Raw genomic sequence first — 22,737 nt, forward strand, 5'->3', positions numbered from 1 at the left:
AACAGACAGCGCCTAACAATTACATATATATGTGTGCAAACAATTCATTTCTTTTTACATATATCTAAACTTCAATATTCTTAATAGCTAATGCAATTCTTAAAACTATGAAATGACCAAACAATAATTATGGAAAACAAAAAAAAAATTAAGAAAATTAAAAATAAAAAATTTGATCGATTTTCGGTATTCGAACTCACGTAAATGGTGTATAATTGCACATTTACATAGCAATTGCGTCTGTGTGAGTGTATGTATGCCTATATATATATTCGTGTCTGTGTAAACATGTTAGCAGTCAACCAAACAGCAACATCAAGAACAGCCGCGGGCAGCGCTTGAGCAGCAAATATATTTATGGCTATAACTTCTTGTTAAATCGGTCTATCATAGTGAAACTTGGCACATAATAACCAACTGGGGGTATTTCCAAAATTTGTTTTGTTGAGTTCTAATTGATCTTTGACACGAGTACCATGTTTCATATTATAATTTCGTGCGAGATCGTGTTGACTGAATAAGGCACCAAAATATAAATTAAAATTGGAATATACTCTAATAATTATTTAAGTTTTTTGCACAATGTCTATCTTAAAACGTTGTGTTATGTACATATGTATATGTATTTTATTTATTTATTTATTAAGTGTTCCTATGGGATGTGAAATCGACATACGAACAGTAAGAAAAAGACCCGTGGCCTTAAGCTATGTTACATAAATATAAAATTTTTGCTAAAAATTACCTAATAAAGTATTTGCAGTATATTACAACAATATGATAACAATAAAGGAACATGTTGTATTCGTTATTATTATTATTATTTTTGTACCCTGTATCCAAAGGGTGAAAGGGTATACTAGTTTTGTGCGAATGTATGTAACAGGCAGAATATGGACTAGTTTTATAAAGGTGATAAATATTTGATTTTTTAATGAAAGTGATGAGATTAATTATGTGGTCTTTATCAGGGTTGACGAGGGGGGTGGTGGGGGGTTATTTTCCGTGCAGAGAGCTCAGGCTTGGGTATGAGCAGAGAAGGTGGTAGTGGGGTGTTGGAGTTCAACAGGCTGCAGGTTGGAGCCAGTGTTCTAGGCATAGACGTAAGAATTTACTTACTTCAGAGCGTGAACAGTTTTCTGTGAGGGTGGCTCTAGATTATTGAGGTAAACATATTTTATCGGGGTTTATAATTTTGTAGTGGGGGCTTGAGTGAGTTTGGTGGTGCTTTTTGCGGAGGCTAGATGTTGCAGTGTCCAGGGATCTGAGGTAGAAGGGTGTTGGGGAAATTTTTTAGAAAGGAGTTGACGAATAGTATGAGGATAGTAAGAGGTGTTCAAAGTATTGTTTATTGCTTCGATTGAGGACAACGAATCGAAGCAAATGCCATATTTATAACCTGTATCCAAAGGGTAAAAGGCTATATTTGTTTTGTGCGAATGTATATAACACACAGAACGAGGCGTGGCAGACCCCACAAAGTATATATATTATTGATCAGGATGCCAAGACGAGCCGATATAGCCATGTCCGTCCGCCCGTCCGTCTGTCCGTCCGCCTGTCTGTATGAGCGCAACGATCTCAGTAAGTACAATAGCTAGATTCAGGTTCCCCTAAGCCCTAGGCAGATCGAGTTTGTGTTTTATTAATTAATTAATTAAATTAAATTAATTTTAGACATGATAAAAGCTTTTAAGAGTAATAACAGTGAATATTGGTGGCAATTGAATTTTTGGCTGGATAAGCATTCTATTATGATGAGTCAGTTGGAGAGGGAAGCGAGCAGGTTAGCTATGTGGCTATTCTAGTTATAGCGACGATTAAATGTTATTCCAAGAATTGGCTTGTGACATTTTCAATAGGGGCGAGAGTAGTGTAAACGTTTACTTAGCAGTGGTGTTTTTATACTCTGTACATGAAATGTACCAGAGTTTATAATATTGCGCGAGCTGAAAAATGTAACAGGCAGAAGGAGGATTCGTATAATCGCCTATATCCCAGGGACTATAAGACCTAGGAACACCAAATATTAGTCCAAGATTCCTTTTATGAATACGCAGAAAATGTGTATGTGGAATTTCTCTCCCTCCCTCCTCTTCACCGATATTAGTGATCTCACATAACTCCCGTAATTCTTGGAATTTCTAACTCAAATTTTACAAATACCTCCAGCTAGTGATTATGTGTCCGTATGCTCGTTTCACTATGATAAGCCGATTTAACAAGAAGTTATAGCCATAAATATATTTTCTGCCCAAGCGCTGCCCGTGCTTTGGTTAAGTGCAAACATCAGACAGTCACGAATATATGTGCATAGACATTCATACACTCACAAAGACGCAATTTCTTTGTATATGTGCAATTATACACCCTTTACCCTTTTTAATTTCTATAATTATTGTAAACATATGTACAGAGTATTTCAAAGTCGGGACACCCGACTTTAGCTTTTTTACTTGTTTCCATATGCGAAGGCGTTTACATTTTTGAAGTGAGAGTTGGGCTCCAGAGTGATCGCACCATGAGAGTATGTCATGTACCAGAGGGGCAATGTCGAGGTTGTTGCGTTTGCCCACTTTTTTGAAAACCTGCATAGGCGCAGAAATTAAATATTTGTGAATGTCTATAGTTCTGTTTAATTTGTTAAAAGCTATAAGAAAAAGTATTACTGAAAGAGGACAGCCTTGGGGAATACCATTAAATATGATATGATATGTTAAATGATATATTGTATGATATTCGGGCTTACTTTCCATTGTACAAGCTCGTCTATGATTGTTTGTAGTCCGAGCTTATCAAAGGCCTTTAAGAAATCTAGTAATATGAGAGAAATGTGGTTGTTTGTGCTTAGGGCGGCAGTTATCCAATAGTCTAGGGAGACTAGAGAATTGGATATTGAACTACCCTTTCTAAATCCTGATTGCCAGCTATCGATTGATATGTTGCGAGATACAAACCACCATAGTCGGTTGGCGATAATTTTGTCCACGAGTTTCGAGATGCAAGATGGTCACTGCCGTAAGATTCAAGAGCAATTGAGGGAGTTGCTAATAATAGGTCAATATGATTGAGGGAGCTATGGGTACTGAAATGGGTGGGGGAGCCATCATTGAGAATTACGAGAGGTGATTGGGTTATGAACTTAAAGATACAGTTGCCTCTTTGATTTGGTTTTTTTTTAGCCCCAGGTTTGATGCCATCCATTAAAGTCGCCAGCAATGAGAGACGGCATAGATAGCATATTTAATGAGTGTAGGTGTACGTTTTTGTCCGAAATGGGGTTATTGGGAGGTATGTAAATTGAGAAATGTTGAATATTTGTTTGGAGTGAATAGTTGCTGCAATTGATTCTATGTTATTGTTTGGCCTTGATAAAGTAAGGCTGGAGTGATGAAGAGAATTGTGGATCAGAAGGGCAACTCCGTCATGTGACCCCGCAGACGTATTGCTATGGTAGAGGGAGTAGTTGATGGGAGTAGGAATAGGTATTAGATTTAAATTTTGGAAAATTGGCTCAAAAGAATAACACGTATGCATAGCTCGACTTCAATATTACAAATGTTTTAATTGTAGCGAAGCTACATGAAAGAAGCCGCCGCCGTAAGCACAAACAAGAGAGCGGCATTGCAATTATGCAGCTCGCATACAGCTGCAGTGTACGAAAATTTTTCGCTTAAGGCTAATGCGTTTATTTCAATTATAATTCTCCTAAGTGAAATTCCTTTACAATAACCATGCAAGTATATTAATTAAAAAATAGTGAAACAGAAAGTAATTGTGCTATTATGGTGACATTTGAGATGTCATCATCGGAGAAAGTGTACATGTTTGATTTACGGCTAGAAGTTGAAGTGTTAGAATTGGAATTTGAATTTCCTTTTTTTAAATTGATGGAATTTGCGGATAACTTCAAAGGTATTTTTTTAAATTATGTTGCTTGTTGATGGAAAGCTGTGGAAATTTTAATTTTTGTTTTAGTGACTGAATCTAAGCTTTTGTAGATTCTACTGATGATGAGGTAGTCGGAGGCGCCGCTTGCGAAAAGAGCGATGAGAATGTCGGCATAGGAAACAGGATGGCGAGGTTGTCGAGATGTTGATATGTATCTCGATGAAGGTGAAGAGCTTGTGGAGTTGTAACGCTCGTTATAAATTAAGTTCGCATTGTTCATGTCCGTTTTCTCTAGCGTTCTAATGGCTTGTAGTTCCTTTTGCTAACTTCCTTTTGCAGGGCAGCTGCGATCAAAAATACTACGATGGTAATTGGATAAGTTGCTTTGTTTTCAATTGATACAATTGAGATTGCGGCATGGCTCATCCTGATCGGCGTGGGCGGCATTGCTTCAGTCGAGACAGAGATTAGTGCTTTTGCAACGAGGCGTGGCCGGATTTGCACTTTTTGGTAGCCAACATTTAGGTTTGATCGGAGATCAAGTAGTCCAAAAGTAAGGATGATTAGACCGGTTTCAATTACGGAGGTATAATCTTTTTTTAAAGATTTTTTCGTGCTCGACGATATTTTGCGATTTAAGTTCATTAAGTATTTCAGCTTTTGAAATGTTGCGCAAGTAGTTGCAGTAGATTACGCCTTTGGAAGAGTTCAAAGTCACATGCACATTAATAATGTTGTTGAAGGCTGTTAATTGGAAGAGCTTAGCTGCTTGCAATAGTGTTTTTTCCAATATTGCTCCTTTGCGTATTTTTTTACACTCTTGCGTTTCTTTACCGTACACGTTGTATGTATTTTATTGTTGAAAAAACAAGGGATTTGGATGGAAAGCGCATATCCCAAAAATAACAATTTTAATGTTGCATAAAATAAATTAATATTTTGCGAAAAGTAATATTATGTACATACATCGGTCATTAAAATTGGACTACCATATATGCCTTATGTGTACGCTGTGCCTCTTGTGTTTAATTTTTTTGATTTTCCCCCACCAAAGTTTACTCCAAGATACATTTTGTGAATACGCAGAAAATATGTATTTTGGTATTTCTCTCCCTCTCCACCACAAATTACAACTCCCGTAATTCTTGGAATTTAAAATTTTTCAAATACCCCCAGTTAGTGATTATGTGTCCGTATGCTAGTTTCACTATGACAGACCGATTTAACAAGAAGTTATAGCCATAAATATATTTGCTGCCCAAGCGCTGCCCGCATCTGATGCTGGTGCTTTGGCTAACTGCAAATATGTTCTCACAGACACGAATAAACGCGCATAAACATTCATACACTCACGTAGACGCAATTTCTTTGTACAATTATACACCCTCTACGTGAGTTCAAATACCGAGAGAGGTAAAATCGATCAACTTTTTTATTTAATTTTTGTAATTTCTATAATTATTCTAAACATATGTACAATCGGGACTCCCGGCTTAAGCTTTTTTACTTGTTTTTACAGCCAATTACGTTATTACGTTACGAAAAAAGCCGACACATACCCATCTCTAGCATTTCAATTGATCGCATATTTACTAGCGATAAACTTATTATTGTAAGCACATTTTACATAGACCAGCAAAGACAGACAAGACCTGCTAGTAATCTGTAAATGAATGAAAAAACAAACTGCATACTCGGTTTTTTGAAATTTGTGTTGGAGCTTGAAATATTGGGGTTTTAATATTTATTCACTTTTACAAATTAGAAGCTTATATTATAAATTATAATATTATAAATTTTTTCCGATCGATTTCAAATTTGGGTAATGTAATCTACGTAACTAAATCTACAACTTTGTATTCAAGGATTTTCAAAATATAGAGTGTTTCACTTTACAAATGCAGGCAGAACAAACAACATATGCATTATATCAAACAGTTGAGAACAGGAACGCGTTCAACTCGGCGGACTAGGGCTGTATTCTGAATGCGCTGGCGGCTCAGGGCGTTCCTACGCACCTGCAGTGTGCCATCAGAAGCTACTTCAGCAACCGTGTACTCAGGTACCACACCACATCGGGCACGAAGACCTAAAACATCGTTGCGTTCCCCAAGGGTCAGTTCTAGGGCCTTTGCTGTGGAACGTCATGTACGACGGAATTATCCGCCTCCAGCTCCCACCTGGCACGGAGCTAGTGGGGTACGCAGATGACGTAGCCATTGTATGTGTCGCGAAAAAGATTCAATCCGTGGAAGACGTATGTAATCGCAACATACAAGAAATTATGTGTTGGCTAAACACAGTTGGCCTTGAACTAGCGGCAGGAAAAACCGAGGCCATCCTCATCCTCAGCAGTCGAAAGGCGGTAGAACAGGCGCACATTCGAATTGGAGGACTGACAGTAGCTTCCAAACGCTCCATCACATACCTAGGAGTTAGGTTGGAGAGAAAGAGTAAAATGTGGGGCACCAAGTTGTATAGCTCCAGTGGTTGAGATGCTACGATTGGCACAGTCAATTTGAATATGACATGGTTATCCACCACTGTTCCTTCAGCCTTTATCAATTTATAAAACTGAATTATATGATTGCTACTAGCTGGTACCATTTGCCCCTGTTGTAGGTGAGCTTGCATGAACTGTAACTGCCCTTCCAATTGCCGTGGCGAGATTAAAAGCGGGTTTATGGTGCTGTGACGAATGTCTGTGAGAACCTTTAGTATCTCAGATTGCACTCGTTGGATATTGGTGCCAGTAGTGTAAGTTGTGTGGTTATTGCCACATAACATTGGTATGTTTTGCCATGGTCTGCTAATCCCGTCAGTTCTTCCAATTCTTATTCCAAATGGTCCATTCTTTTGTACAACGCAAGCTCGTTGCGTTTCAGAACGTTTATTGTTGAGTCAATAACCGAGGTTTGGTTTTTGACAAGTACTAGTAGATATTCCTCATTCATTTTAACTTTGTGAATGGTATTGGACATCTTCTAAGCGTATTCCTCTTCAAGATTTCCGTAAAGACTACTGGCTATGTTTCCAACGATGTCTAAAGGGGATCTCCGGGTTCGTGGGTACTTCAACAGTTCGTTTTCGGTCTTAAGCTCTTCCTCTATATGACAGAAGTGTTTGTGCAGCGATACACATGCCTGTTTGTTATATGTGTGAGGACATAATTTGTTGAGACTTAGTATGCCAGATCGGAATACATCCATATCGTTCCAATACGGGTCTAAGTCGTAGTAGGCAATTATGTTCCATTCTGCAATTGCTAACTTGGCTGTCCCAATTCGTTCATAGAGTATTCCAGACTTCGAGCTGAATTTCGTAATCTTTATTGGCTTAGCGAATGCTAATGGTAGCAACAGTATTATGGTCAGCAACACAGTGAGTGCTGGGAAGCCTATCGGCTGGTGCCTTTTTGCTTCGCCATATTTCATTACATCGCTCGGAAGTAGATGCAATAACGTGTTATGTTTTTTATTACAATTAAAGCATCCTCGGGAACGGCATTCTAGGGCTCTATGATTTTTTCCCAAGCAGTTTACGCATAATCTTTTCGTTTGTGCCCAGTTTAGTCTTTCTGAGGCTGATTTTGCTTTAAATTTGTCGCATTGAAAAATTCGGTAGTTAGGCTGATTACAAAATGTACATGTTTTGTCTGTGTCAGCTGTGACCGATGCTCATGACTTATATTTCTCCTTGTTTCCTTGCTTGCTTCCGATGGCCTACAAAGCCAGAAAGCGTTGCTCAAGGAAGGATTTCAACTCACTTAATGATTGGAGTTTCCGTGTGTCCAGTATGGACTGTTCATACAAAGTGTGAGTTTAGCGATCAAATTTCTTCGTCAGAATGTTCATCAACATTGGATCCCATGAAAGAGTGTTTATCTTCATATTTTTCAATGCAGCCATTGTTTCATGAATGGTGTCATGAAACTGTTTTATTGACCAGGCTTCACTCACAACTTGTGGTTGGTCTACGAGTTTTTTTTTAGCAGAGCTGAACATAAAACACGTTCATTATTAAAACGATCCTGAAGCCTTTTCCATGCTGTCTCATAGTTCGCTTCAGTGAGCGAGAAGTGGCGAATCAATCGTTCTGCTTCGCCTTGAACATTGGCCTTCAAGTACCACATTTTTTGGATTGTGGGAAGTTCGGCTCATGAATCATCTGGTCTTGTTGCGTCAAGTGCACTGTCTGTGTTAGGTGTTGCATTCATTTTCATAACAGCACTTTCAGCAGAAATATAATTGGCTACATTATAGCCCAGGCTGTCAGGGTTTTCAAAGTCTCTATAGATTTGAAAATGGAGATCGGAAAATTTGATTCTCAGTTGTTTGTTTTTAAGTGTCATTTTTCCCACTATGCGAGACAATGCACTCATCAAAATGTTTTGATGCCTTACTATATGCGACTCAATACCTTGTGGCCTTTCAGCATTATCGCCTAAGAGGCTGATGTCCATGTCAAACGTTTGAAGCATTGTTGTGTGTTGAGTAAATGTAGTTAAATACTCATTAGCGATATCTATTATTTTTGTGTAATAGTCGCTTTCAAAATAGCTGTGGTCTATTATTTGATCATTTAAAGCAATAATAACATTATTATTGCCCGCTTGAAATTGCTCCCGAAGATGGCTTAGCCTTGCCTTTATTTCTTCGTTTTCCTATCCTGGGAATCCTTTTTGTAATTCCTTATCAGGGTTGGAATTTCTTCACCCAGCGATGCCTGCTTAGTAAGCAGCGAATCCATTTCTGGAGATAGAGTTGCCATTTCTCCAATCTGGTATTAGTTGTCAGACCCGTTGGAGGTGTTTTTGTTTAGCTTTTAAAAGCCGGATGTACCTCGACTCACACCGATGAAAGCCCAATGACACTAAATACCAATGGAGGTCCGCCCGTTTCTGGCGGCGGATTTCTAGGCTTCATATGCACATGCGTGGCCCATGCGTCATGATACGGTCAAGTGTAATAAATAGTGTCCTATGGTTTTAAATCAGTAATTAAATTTTGAAAACGAAAATCAACAACGGCAACTGCGATTATGGGCACGCTCTTATTCTTTCGTTCTCTTTTTTCGATCATCTACGCCTTTCAATTGCTTTAGGTTAAGAGTTACCATCGCTAGACATCGACTGAGTAAGCGGGGGCGGGGGGAGTTCTCTAGCAAATTGAGATGGGCATTGACAGTGGACTCAAGTATCATTGCATAGTATCTATCATGGTGTAGGTGCGCGCTAAGAAAGGCTTTTGGCAAATTCAAGCTCCAAAGGGGCTAATTTAACTGCGCTATTTGGGGACTTGGGACCATACAATGGCCTAGTGTTCTGCGCCAAGCCAATTTATCCAGCGACCCGTTAATCACCCAATAAGAGTTCATCTTTGAGCCAACTGCCAAATGACAATTACTGTAAAAATGGAATGGTCGAATGGATCCAGCTGAAGGATAACTATCCGCCTTTGCACTAACTGCAAAATGGCATCGTCACTTTCGGTTGACCATCACATTCAGGGAAAACGCCTATTAACTCTTCAGCAATTTGTTCGTCAAATTCGCTTCCACTCGAATATGCTGAAAATTTGATGGAAATCATGCCTTGCGATTAATGACTCTGGATGTGAATGGTATCAATATTAATGCAATCGAGTTATGTGCAAAAAGTTAATTAAAAATAAAGCGTTTTCGGTTTACGCGCCACACGCTCTTACTTAACATACTGTATATAGAGAAAAATAAATATATGTATAATTGCTAGTACAGTATGTATATATATTCTTGATCAGTATTACAAGACGAGTCGATAAGGCTATGTCCGTCCGCCTATACAAACGCAAGGACCTCAGAAAATATAAGAGTTAGAGCGACCAAACTTAGTAGTTAGTTAGTTTTTCCTCCACTCCCATGCAGTTAGTGATTTTCTATAATTCTTTGAATTTTTACCCAAATTACATCCAGTTAGTTTATGACCTCATCTTAGGTTTTATCAAGATAGGTAACAATCCTATATCCTAATCCTATATAAATCCTGTAACGCCCTCAGCTGTCAGCAACAGCTGACTGTCGACGAGTACATTTGACAGACTAATTGTGCTAGATATGCTATTTGCATTAATATTAGCCCGCGACATTTGCGGATACGCCAATTAATTGTTGAAAAATACAACACAAATGTTTAACAAGCGCATCTGATCCCACAAAAGAATGTTACTTATTAAAAATTACATTTATTTTACATTTTTAATAACATAGTTTCGAATTTTGCGCAATTACAGGGTGTACTTCCATAAACTGGACAAAAATTGCGTCCTGTTGTGGTGATCTATGTTTAGCAAAAATTATCATTTGCCGCGTAATTTGCTTTATTTTTAAACAACTTTTTGCACATAATCTTAACAATTGATATTGATACCAGTGACATCCAGAGTCAAAAATCGGTTACCATCTGCGAGGCATGATTTCCAACAAATGTTCACCATATTCGATTGGAAGTGACCAAATTTGTCGAATTTGACGGAAAAGTTGCTGACGAGTTAATAGCCGTTCTCCCTGAAGTTTATTCTTTATAAATATCCACTGTGACTGTGATGGTCAATCCAGTCGCGGCGAGCATTCTCAACGCCCATGCGGGACGTTTTTCGACGTATTTTTTAGTGAGCATTGGTTTTTCATTGTGCTTCGCCATTTCCCATTATTTGCCCGTAAATATTCCCGGATAGTCACGTGATATATATCAAATCCCTTTTGCTGCAATTTTATTTGTCCTTAACGCAAAGATAAGAAGGGATTCCTTGAAAATGCCGCCAAAATCAGTTTTCCGTCTTTTTTTTAAAGCCTTCCCATGATTTGGAAGGTCATAGACTTTTTGAGTCTTTAAAACGCTTCACCCACTTCTGAACCAAATTCTCTATCTATCTTATATACTTTACAGCTGCTACATGAGACATTGTAAGACCATTTGAGTGATAAAAGAGGAACATAATCATCTAGAAGAAGTTCGGTTGAGTCAGTCGTGTTTCTTATACGCTCCTTTACTTTATTATTTTTCGCGATAAATCTTTCTTATATCAGCCTAATTTGTAGAATTTTGTTGCCTAAGCGGTAAGCCCGACTTTTGCGTTTTGTGATATGAGTTTTTCACTGCAATTTTGTGTGTTATACACATTTTAATTACGCAGCGTCACGGCTATTTTTGGTGATTGTGTCCTCTTTTCTACGCTCGTTTCCGTGCTCCCTTTCTTTAACAGCTCGCCTACGCACTTTGTTGTGTTTCGTTCTCTAACATTTCTTGTGGTAGAGCTTTTGCTGCTGCCAGTAGCCTTCAGTCTTATCAGTTTATCTTGTACTTTACACCGTTTTTAGCCACAGAGGGAATTTAATATTTGTTTTTGAAAAAATCTTGCACTATTAAGGATGCTTATGGTGTTGCTCAACCGCAGTATATTAGCTGCTGGTTGTGTGACAATATGATGCATATTAAGTGTGTAGGGCTTACCGGTCGTGACCATGACCAGGTAGTTGCTAAGGCCAAAAATGGCTGCTTGCAATGGTCATGCCCGGTATGTATTGATATGCAATTTGATTTTTCACGTATGTATAACAGCGTGAAAGCCCAATTTGTAAAATTGCAAAAAAAAAACTTGCCAGCGATTTCGATTTGAGTATTGACTTGATAAGCAAGTATAAATTTGAGTCTCCAGAAAAACGCCGGTTGGATTCGCAATTTTTGTTTCCCCATTTATCCCTTCTGGCTCAACCTTGCCACATTTTATATTTACTCTTTTTATAAACGACCTTGCTTCTATCCTGTCACGTTCTCACATTCTGATGTATGCTGATGATGTGAAGCTCATTCTTTCATATAACAATCCTCTCTTCCACCCGTTTGCAGGATGATCTGAACTGCATGCAGAGATGGTGCTTGGTTAACCAGTTACACCTTAACTGCTCCAAATGAAAGTTTATGTCCTTTTATCGGAGCAGACCTCATCTTGTCACCTATACGATTGACAATGAATTATTGCACACACATTCACATTTCTTGCATCATAAACAAGGCTAAGGCCGTTCTTGGATTCGTTAAACGTTGGTCCAAAAAATTTGATGATCCTTAACCACTAAACTAATTTACAGTTGACTGGTACGGCCTAAAAACGCTCATGCGTTTGGTGTCCGCAGTACAAAACGCATCAGGATCGCACTCAGTCTGTTCAGAAACAATTCTGGTTTAATCTGGGATCCCTACCTTCGTTTGCCGCCTTACTCGAGCAGACTTCTGCTTATTAATCTTCCGTCATTGGCTAAGCGGAGGACTGTCCTTGGAGCTGTATTTCTCCACAAACTGATTGCCGGTAGTGTTGAATCTCCTTGCCTATTAGGTGGTCTTAATTTCTCAGTTCCTTCCAGAACGACAAGAAATTATCTTCTCCTTTTTCTTAGTAGGTGTACAACTGATTATGCATCGCACAACCCTTTTCGGGTTTTATGCTCATCTTACAATGAGTATTTTCACCTGCTATCAACTGAACTGTCTCTTCCTATAATAAAAGCCTCTCATTTCAGCCATCTCCGGAATCTCTGATCAGGATCGGCTGTGAGACGGGGACTGCCTAAAAAATATTCCCCCACCGGGTCTGAGATTCCAATTTTTTTTTCTCACTTTTTTTTTTTTTTTTTGATTAGTTTTTAAGTATTTCTAAGCTTCTTCTCTCTGTTAAGTTTTTCTTTTTTTATCGGTGGATCTATTGACGCCTCTGACCACACTTGGCTGTGAGACGGGGCACAGCTAGCTGAAGGGCAAATAATATTCCCTCACCGGGTCGGAGACGTTAATTAGATATTATTGTAATTTGATTAGATTTCTTTTTTGATTTTTATATACTATTTCCTATGTCGACATAAATAGATAAATAACCTCAAAACACTTAGCAAACGGGGCATACATTGCAAAGCACATGTCAATACTTCAAAATCTCAACATGGAATTCAATATTTTTATGAAAGCTCCGAAGACAAAAGCTCTAGCTAAAAGTTTTTGTAGTTGGCTGAATTATAATTGCAAGCAATCCTCCGGACGCTCTTACTTAACATACTGGTCATACAGTATTCACATTTGCGCTAAGTTTCCTAATTAATGCATAGATATGTAGTACTTATTTGAAACAAGAATTGCGTCAAATATATATTTTATTTGTAACTTTTGCTTAAATCACAAAATAAGACCTAATTCACTAAAATGATCAGAAAAACTATAAGGTTTATATTCCAATGATTTTTTTCATCACGAAAAATGTCTTTGTTAGTGTTTTTAATCCAAACAAACGAGATTAGAAACCTCGCAAGAGGTTTTGGTGCGAAACTTGGACAGAAGAGATTTCTGTGGCACCCCTGATAGTCTTTTCCTAAGCTCTGCTGGCAGCTGTTGTTTTTGTAGCAGCTTTGCCTTATTTCTGCATACGCACACGTGCATAGACTCACATAGACAATCTCGATGTGTGTACTACTGAAAATGTACACTAACATTATTCTCTACGAAGTTCTATAGAGCTTTTGTGGAAATGAGCTAAGTGTGCTAAATGTGAGAAGCAGCACTTGCCAAAAAGTGTACTTTTGCAAGGATAAATTATCTTTGGACCCCCAAAGCTACATCATATACTTATTTTAAAATTAAATTTAAAATTAGGAAATAAAGGAAGCCGCCGAGTTCTTAGAGCTCCCGCAATTATCTTTATTACTTTCTAAGCCACAAAGAGCGGAGGGTAATGGAAGTGGTGAATCAAATCCTTATGTTTGTCATGTAAGTATATCATTGGAACAGATCAGGCTATATACATTTATAAGATGTTACGATTTACTGATTTCTGCAGCACATCAAAGAAAGTATGGAGCGACATTGTATTGGAAACGACTACTTTAGCGACGTTACTTTTCAGCTGGATGACGGTCAAATGAAAGCCCACCGCGCGGTTTTAGTAGCACGATGTGACGTCATGCGTGCAATGCTTTCTGGTGATTTTCGAGAGGCACATTGCAATGTGGTAGGAAAGCTTTGAACATGAATATGCGTACTGATATTATCGATGCAATTTTTATAAAGATTATGTTTCCCGGCGTTACAATCTACACATTCCATAAATTATTGTGTTATTTATACACTGATCAAATTCCGCCAATTTCGGCTGATCCGATGAAATGCCTGAACCTTCTGGAATTAGCGAACCGCTTATGTTTGCTGCGTTTAATCAACTTAGTTGAATGCCGCGTTATCGAAGATCTCACAATAATTTCTCAGAAGGAAACTAATGAGACTGTGGACCATTGTTTAAAACTACTAGAGCCAGTGAAGGTGAAGACATTAAAAAATAAGCTACTGTTTTTATAAAACATTCCTGTTGTCTTATTACAGCTGCACAATGCACATCAATTAGCGGAATGGTGCATGTCCTACTTGTGCGTGAATTACAACATAATTTGTAAGTTTTCACTGAAGGGTCTCAAGGCCCTGCATCTCGACAACCAAGACTATTTGCGGGAACATCGATGGCCACCTGTTTGGTATCTTAAAGACTACGACTACTATCAACGCTGCATAAATGAGGAAAATAAAGATACGAGGAGCTCCCGAAGAGACTTGTTGAACGATGATAATGATGGGTGTCTTTGCTTCAAGGGAGGTAGGTTATACAAAAAATCGTATTTTTTATCATGGTTCGCAAAAATTAAACGGTTTATGTGCTGCACTTGCTAATGTGCAGAATGTCAAGTCGGGACTTTGTAACTTTTTGGGTGAAAAAAGCGGGATTCTTTCGTCGAATGCGGGGCATAGTAAAACAAAACGTATAAAATCAGACGTTTTCAAATATCAATTTCAAATCTTTTTATTTGACTTCAAATTACCATTACTCGTTTTTACAAAGTTTACAGTAAGCTTATTATACATCCGACGTCACAATACACAACCAATTATAATAATTCTGCCAATTTGTACTGTATTTCGTGAGCCGACGTTTTTCTAGTTTTACCTTCTTGGGTTCAATGTTTTCCAGTTCTCAGCAATCCGAAACATCACTATCGCTTTCATTCATCTTTAAACGATTTTAATAAGTAAACTCTATTATACGAAAAAAACGAAAAAAACGTACACTTTTGTTTGCTTAATGTAATTAAACTAAATTACGTACGCAACGCCACTTACTACTTGCTCCCTGCTTTTCAAGCTAAAACAAACAAACTAAGACAAACAGTATTCGTTATTCCTTCGATAGTAATTGTAATCGTAATCAGCGCCGGGCGGGCGGCCAGTCCACACTTGTCTGTGCCACCCGCCCGCTCTTCCTCAGAACGCTGAACGCACGGCCGAGTAATCCCAGAAATGCGGGACTGAGCATGTCCCGCTCGGGATATTTAATTTTGTTTAAAAAATCGGGACGCCTGGACGTATATGTATTCAATTTTGCAATTCAACACTTAAATGTGAAACGGTGAACCGCTTGTAAATATGCGAGCAGCTGAGATGCTAGTGATAAGCATATGTTGGCTTTTTTGGCCCGTCACAGCACGATCACGTAATTGACTGTAAAAAAAACACGAATCCGTATGCACGGTGATGGATACACAAATTATTCTTTGTGAATGGAATAATTAGGAGAAAGTCGATATTTAATTTATACCTGTTTGCATGTGTATATGGTAGTCCAATTTTAAGGACCGATATACATACATACATATGCATACAAAATTTATTTGGGCATTTCCACGATGTCGCACGGGACAGTCGTACACATTTAAAGTGAAAAAAATCGAATGAAAACGACATTTTTTGTTTGTTAATGGGCTTAACTTACAGCTCTTAACTAGCCCTATAATTGGTGCTAAGGTTGATTTTGGGTAGCTTTTTCGTTTGCAAGATAATGACAAAAAAGCACGATGTTCCCACGCGATAAATTCAGAAGTGGTTTATGCGGCCACCAGCTCAAACCCAGATTTGAGCGAAACTTGATGCAATATTGTATAAAAGTTTTGCATTGATGTCTCTTAAAAATGCTTTTCATTCTATCCACAAATTATTTATACATTTTGTGCAAGTAATTTTTAAGCGGATTTGAACGGGACATATCGCACCGGACCGTTTAAATTTTTTTACAAAAATATATGAAAAGGGCTTAATAAAGTTTTTAAGATGACAAGTATTAAATGTATTTCGTTATCTCCCAGACTTTCCTTCAAATAACTGCTCGACCACATAAACCGCTCCCTTTCCATGTGAGCTGGGAAAAAGTTACTTTCAAATGAGGAACATCCAAATTCCTTTACAAAATGAGGTTGGCTTGATAATATAAATTTGTTTCTAAATTGGGAGCAGCTCCCATCCGAAAATATAAATATTTATGAAAAACATCCATGGGATTTTTTAGTTTCAGTTTTGAGATTTATAAAAAAAAACAAGAAAGGAATACTAAAGTCGAGTGAGCTCAACTTTTAAACACTTTGTACCTTCCACCAAAATGGAAAAAATTACAAAAAAAAAAATTTTTAATTTTATTTAAAAAAATTATATTAATTATAGTAAATAATTTAATTAAATTAAATACAAATTATTCAAAACATATATACAAAAGTGGACCCATGTTCATGTACAGTAGTTTCAACAGCATACATTTACATCAGAATCGCTGTAGCATATAAACTTGAATATCAGAAGAAGGAAGAATAAAGGAGCAAGTAATATATAGCGCGTGCAAATAAATTTTCAATTTAAATTTTTAAAATTTTTGTATTTATTCCACACATACATACTTATGTACAGAGTATTTCAATTCGCGACATCCCACTTTAGCTTTTCCACTTGTTTTCAATAAAAAATTGGTGTTCTCAATTTGCGGTTCATATACACCTAATTCTGTTTTTACACGGTGATTGGTTCCAGAAAAAGTCGTGTAAAAAAAACCTTGTAAAAAAAACAAGATATGTTATTTTGAATCGTGTTAAATGGAATAAAGTCGTGCAAACATATATAACATTTTTATACCCTGTACCCGTAGGGTAAAAAGGATATATTAGGTTTGTGCAAAGTATGTAATATGCAGAAGGAAGCATCTCCGACCCCATTAAGTATATATATTCTGAATCAGCATGAAGAGATAAATCGATCTAGACATGTCCGTCCGTCCGTTCATCTGACCGTCAGGATGAACGCAAGGATCTCAGGAAGTACAAGAGCTAGAATTTCCAAACTTGTTATCCAGGTTCCCCTGAGCCAAGTCTACAAGGCTAAGAAGGAAAAGGGAATCTATATCACCAGAAAGAAGTTTGTGAAGGAGGGTTACTCCTGAAAAAAATCTCCGGTGATGTAAGGAAGGTAGGTCTATTAGTTTTAATGTGGACCTATGAGGAGGCAAGCGGCTTGGCGGGTCCCAGTTTAGACTCCGAAGAGCAAACAGTAAGAAATGGTTTTGTTCCCGTAATTCTCCAAATTTTTGATTGAAATTCTAAAAGTCTTTCCAGTGAGTAGTTATGAAGTCGTATGCCAAGTTTCATATAATTAGGCCGATTTAACAGGAAGTTATAGCCATATATGTAGCAGTGCTCGCAGCTGTTGTTGTTAAGATACACAGACACAAACATACACGCATAATTATTCTACACATACTTGTATGTTAATAGTATTTCAAAGTCGGGACTTCTCTACTTGTTTCATTTTTATTTTTTTACCAAAGTTGAAAAACATACTACACATGGAGAATGAAGGGTAACAAGAGAGAACGCTATATTCGAGCAAGTCCGACATAATACCATGTACCCAGGTAAACTTCTGACACTGAGGTACATGCGACTCTAGCAGAAGCAAAACGAAGAAGAAGAGCGAACTTGATGCTGCAGCTTGCGGGCGTAGTACCGGAGTGAACTTGTTTCGCTAATATATATACTTTATGGGGTCGGAGATGCTTCCTTCTACATGTTATATACTTTGCACAAACCTAATATACCCTTTTTACCCTACGGGTACTGGGTATAATGAGATATAATGTTAAGTTTGTGTTTATATATATATCACTTATTCTTAGAAAAGACCTAAGTCATATCTATATTAATAAGTATTTCGAAAAAGTGTTTTCTTTCTTCTTAGGTAAATCCAGGCGCATAGAGACCGGAACTGGGGTCTATGGTGACGGCAGCACCATTGAAAATCAAATCTTTAATAGCACTGTAAACTCCATCAATCATATTGACTTGGAAGCTGAGATTGATTTAAACCTTTGACACCCAGAGCTTGGCCATGGGAGGTATGTTTTCCATCTTTAATTTAATCTCTCTAATGATTTTAACCATTTTCAGGTTTCGCTTTGTTGTGATTTTGCCTGTATTAATTTGTTTCATCTGTACCATATTGAGTATTTTAATACTTTTCCATATTCGTTCATAACAATTCGTGACAAAAAAAGTAATATGTTAAATCGGAATCGTTTTACCTCATCAACAAAGTGGCTTGTATATATAATATTTCTAGCGGCTCACAATATGATATTTTGTATCTCAAAGATGTCTATCCATAGCATAAGATACAAATTCTTAATAAAAGATTTTTATACGTAAATTGTTTAATAGAAATTTATTTTTTCAGCATTCCTTAAAGATTTAATGCTACGTAATATGCTATTTGTCACTGCAGAGAGCGATAAGGGAAACACGATGTCTAGGAATTAATACCAAAACTCTGCAGCTGAAGAAAATCTATTGAAAACAAGATCTTGCCACTTGATTGAATTAAAAAAAAATAATAAACTCGTCCTTTCTTTGGTTATTCTAGCTTTTATAGTTTCTGAGATCCTTGCGTTCATCCAGACGGACAGACGGACGGACAGACGGACGGACGGATGGACATGTCTAGATCGATTTCTCTCGTCATGCTGATTCAGAGTATATATACTTTATGGGGTCGGAGATGCTTCCTTCTGCATGTTACATACTTTGCACAAACCTAATATACCCTTTTTACCCTACGGGTACAGTGTATAACAACTGGAGAAGCTAAAGTTGGGTGCCCCGATTTTGCAAGACTCTACCTACGTCTATGCTTGTTTGTGTGCGAGCATGTGTTCAGTATAGAGTTGTGCCAAAGCAGCAGCTACTGGCAGAGCTTCCGCAGATATTACATTTACGGTTAAATCTTCCTTTCGTATTGGCCTTATCATTGACACATAATCACTAATTGAAAGTTATTGCCAAATTTGAGTTCCAAATTAAAATAATTGCGGGAGTTACGGCAATCACTAATTAGAGGAGAGGGCAAAGGGAGGGAAATTAAAAAAGTATTGTGAAAAGTGAGGCGAGTACGATATGCGAAGTAGAAGCTATGGGTGAAGTAAATGTACCGTTAAAGTGAGCGTCAGGTGGCTCATACCACGCGACTGCCCTTTATGCTTATCATGCAGTTTTACTGACCCGTTTGGTGAACCCTTGTTATTACTGTTGCCTTTGGCAAACAGTGAAGTCTCCATACGTGAGGTGACAGTTGTCGCTACCCCTCCCCTTTTAGAGAAATAACGTAACATTGGAATGTGTAGGTTTTTAATGGTTTCACGTGTTCATATATGCCCCATAGCGCTGAAGTTCATCGTACTGTCAATGTCACACGCACTTGACCGTACCATGAGCTACGCATGGGCCACGCATATAAAGTCAACGCAGGCAGCTATTCATGTGCACAAAACAACCACCAACCGGGTGCCACGTCTACCTACACCTACGCTGGATATGCATGCACCGACTCAGCTAGCTGCATAAGACACCCCGCAACGATTTATTTTAAGAATCACCTTTTAGAAATAACTAGACCAACGCAAGCTCAAATACTGTATATAAACTCTTACAAAAAAGCTTTCGCTTGTCTTTGCATTTGGTCGTGTTTTTACTTAGCTCCGCTTTTTATTAATTTTCATTTTAAGTTCCGAGCTTTTTTACCATTTAAATAACTCACGGGCTCAACTCCCGCTTGGAGTTGTTATTAAATATCGCCTTGTGAAAGACAGTGATTTTATATATTCCCCAATAATTAATATTGTTTGCGCCGCAGTTTTCTCTGTAATTGTTGTTGCATTCTTGCATTCTGTGCTTGAACGCGTAAACAACAACACAAAATCACTCGATTTAAAATCTCTGCTAACCGCGCTATCAACAAACACCCGTGTTTTTTTTTGCTTTTTGTTGTCTCTGCCTATACTTCTACCGTGTGGACTATACACGTGCCCTCTGCTGCATAAAAAATTGTGCGTTTAAAAACAAAATTGCAACCGATCAGTTTTTATCATGCTGGCTTTGCAATAACTTGTCGCATGTTAAATGCGCAGGACTTAATGGACGCGTATTGGATTTTATTTCGCTACGCATGGGACTCAATTGGACTTGTCTGGATTGCAGACCTATTAAAATGGAGATGCGAACTTTCATGGCACAAACCAGGAATGGACTTAAGGATATAAATGATGACTTCAGATCGCTTGCCTCCAAATTTAATGCTCTCGACTCCTTTCTAAACGGATTACAACTTCTGCCTGAGTCTCCTAAAAGGAATAAACGTAACTCGCTGACTGATTCTGATAATAATAATGTTCCTGACCGAGCTACTACGCCAAACTTGCTCATATTGTCGCCTACGTTTGATGCTTCTGCACGGTCCCTTCAAACTGATAATTCTTTAATGAACTCGGATGGAATCCCTTGGTCACGGCAACCATCGTCTCCTCTTTTACCTGGTGCCTCTGTCACTACTACCACTACCACAGATTTAGTTGCTGAATCAGAAAAGGGAATTTCTACAAATGTTACCACAACTACTCCAATTGCTACAGCGGAGGTTTTATTGGCCCAGTGTAACAATATTCAAACAGACATTCGTCCGTCAACTTCGTCTGATCTTTCTAAGGAACTAGCTGCTGCATCTGTTAATGATCTTAATCATCGCGCCTGTTATCAGATGTCTGCCGGTGCTGCTGATGGCAACCCATCACAACTTCATGCTGTCCAGCCAATGCCCTTGTCCACTATTTCGCCCCTTCTGTTATCGCAGCACCTGCATTATTGAAAAATCTATTTTTATTTCGCGATTCTTACCTAACACCTCTGAACTTGATTTAAAATTCCATATTACTAACCACCTTCTGCTTACTGATTCAACCGAGTTAATTGTTAGAAAGTTCAATTTTAAACAGAAAAGAAGCTACTCCTCGTTCAAAGTTGACCTGCCTGAGTCACTATTTTCTAAAGTTGTTGATCCTGTTATTTGGCCTGCGCATACTATTGTGCACGAATATGAAAGGAGAGAAAAGTCGCGTACATCCTCCCAATCATCTGCCTCAGCCCCAAGCACTTCTAAAAATTCAAACAAGATAGAACGCTACAGTCGAGCAAGCCCGACAGTAAAATAGCCTGCACTCTCCACAAAAAACAAAAATTAAAAAAAAATTAAATTATTAAAAAAAATGAATGAATTAATTAATTAATTAAATTAAATTAGAATACATGTTTATGTTCAGTTTTAACAGCATACATTTACATCACGTACCTATGCGTGTTTTTATGCGTGTATGTATGCAGCACAAAGTTGAACCAAAGCAGCAACAACAACAGCTGCGGGCAGCGCTGCCGACAGAGCTGCAGGCAGCGCATGAGCAGCGATTTTACTTATGGCTATAACTTTCTTCAGAATTGATCTATCATGATGAAATGGCACACGGGCACATTAGTACTAACTGGATGTACCTACCAAAATTGATTTCAAAATTCAGAGAATTACGGAAGTAATGAAAAAAAATACGAATTGCGGGGGAGTGGGGGAGGGGGGGGGGTGCATCGAAAAAAAACTCAAACTCGTACTTTCTCGGTCTTAGGAGAATATGGAAACCAAGTTTGGTTATTCTAGCTCTTATACTTTCTGAGATCCTTGCGTTCATACGGACAGACGGTCAGACGGACAGACGGACGGACAAGGCTATATCCACTCGGCTTCTCATCCTGATCAAGAATATATATACTTTGTGGGGTCTGCCACGCCTCCTTCTGTGTGTTACATACATGCGCACAAAACTAGTATAGCCTTTCACCCTTTGGGTACAGGCTATAAAAACTAAAATCACACCTTAATTTCTTTTATACAATCCCCTAGTAACTTTAGCAGTAACATCCTTTTTTACTTAACTAATCATCATTAAATACACTTGCACTAATGCAATACTAATCACTCGCTGTGAGTCGGCCTATTTCGGCGACTAAAATACCCGATTAAGATTAGTACTGTATTACTACATTTTTATACTCTGTACATGAAATGTACAGAAGTATATTAGGTTTGCGGGAGCTGAAAAATGTAACAGGCAGAAGGAAGCGTGGCAGACCCCACAAAGTATATATATTCTTGATCAGCGTGACAAGACGAGTCGATCTAGCCCTGTCTGTCCGTCTGTCCGTCCGTATGAACACCTGGATCTCAGAGACTATAAGAGACAGAGACACAAAATTTTGCACAAAGATGCCTTATGTGTGTATTCTATACGAGTTTGTTTTATTTTTTGATTCCCCCCCCCACTTCCCCCCTATGGGGGTTTTACCGAATTTCCATTCGTATAATCGCCTATATCTCGGAGACTATAAGACCTAGGAACACCAAATTTTAGTCTAAGATGCCTTGTGTGAATACGCAGAAATTGTATATTTTGGAATTTCCCTCCCTCCCCCCTCTCCCATGCAAATGCGATTTTCTCTAACTAGACTGATTTACCAAGAAGTTATAGCCATAAATATATTTGCTGCTGCAGCGCTGCTCAAGCGCTGCCCGCGGCTGTTGTTGATGCTGGTGCT

General features: G+C 38.2%; 1 protein-coding gene across 7 annotated transcripts in view; it reads left to right on the forward strand.

Moving 5' to 3' along the window:
• The window catches only part of LOC115624670 (rho-related BTB domain-containing protein 1), a 93,586-nt gene extending 75,108 nt beyond the window's left edge, over positions 1–18,478 (forward strand). For 5 of the 7 annotated variants that reach the window (XM_030519467.1, XM_030519465.1, XM_030519466.1 and 2 more), the window contains 6 exons: positions 13,568–13,681; positions 13,752–13,922; positions 13,982–14,230; positions 14,291–14,558; positions 17,993–18,167; positions 18,220–18,478. In XM_030519467.1, the coding sequence (XP_030375327.1) occupies positions 13,568–13,681; positions 13,752–13,922; positions 13,982–14,230; positions 14,291–14,558; positions 17,993–18,144 (954 nt within the window). In that variant the 3' untranslated portion in view covers positions 18,145–18,167; positions 18,220–18,478. Of the gene's footprint in view, positions 1–13,567; positions 13,682–13,725; positions 13,923–13,981; positions 14,231–14,290; positions 14,559–17,992; positions 18,168–18,219 lie in introns of those variants that run through there. The other 2 variants (XM_030519464.1, XR_003995482.1) reach the window with 2 other exon arrangements.
• The last annotated feature ends 4,259 nt before the right edge of the window (positions 18,479–22,737 follow it).

Source organism: Scaptodrosophila lebanonensis, unplaced genomic scaffold (genome assembly GCF_003285725.1).
Source record: "Scaptodrosophila lebanonensis strain 11010-0011.00,11010-0021.00 unplaced genomic scaffold, SlebRS2 tig00000061-arrow-pilon, whole genome shotgun sequence".
NCBI lineage: Eukaryota > Metazoa > Arthropoda > Insecta > Diptera > Drosophilidae > Scaptodrosophila > Scaptodrosophila lebanonensis.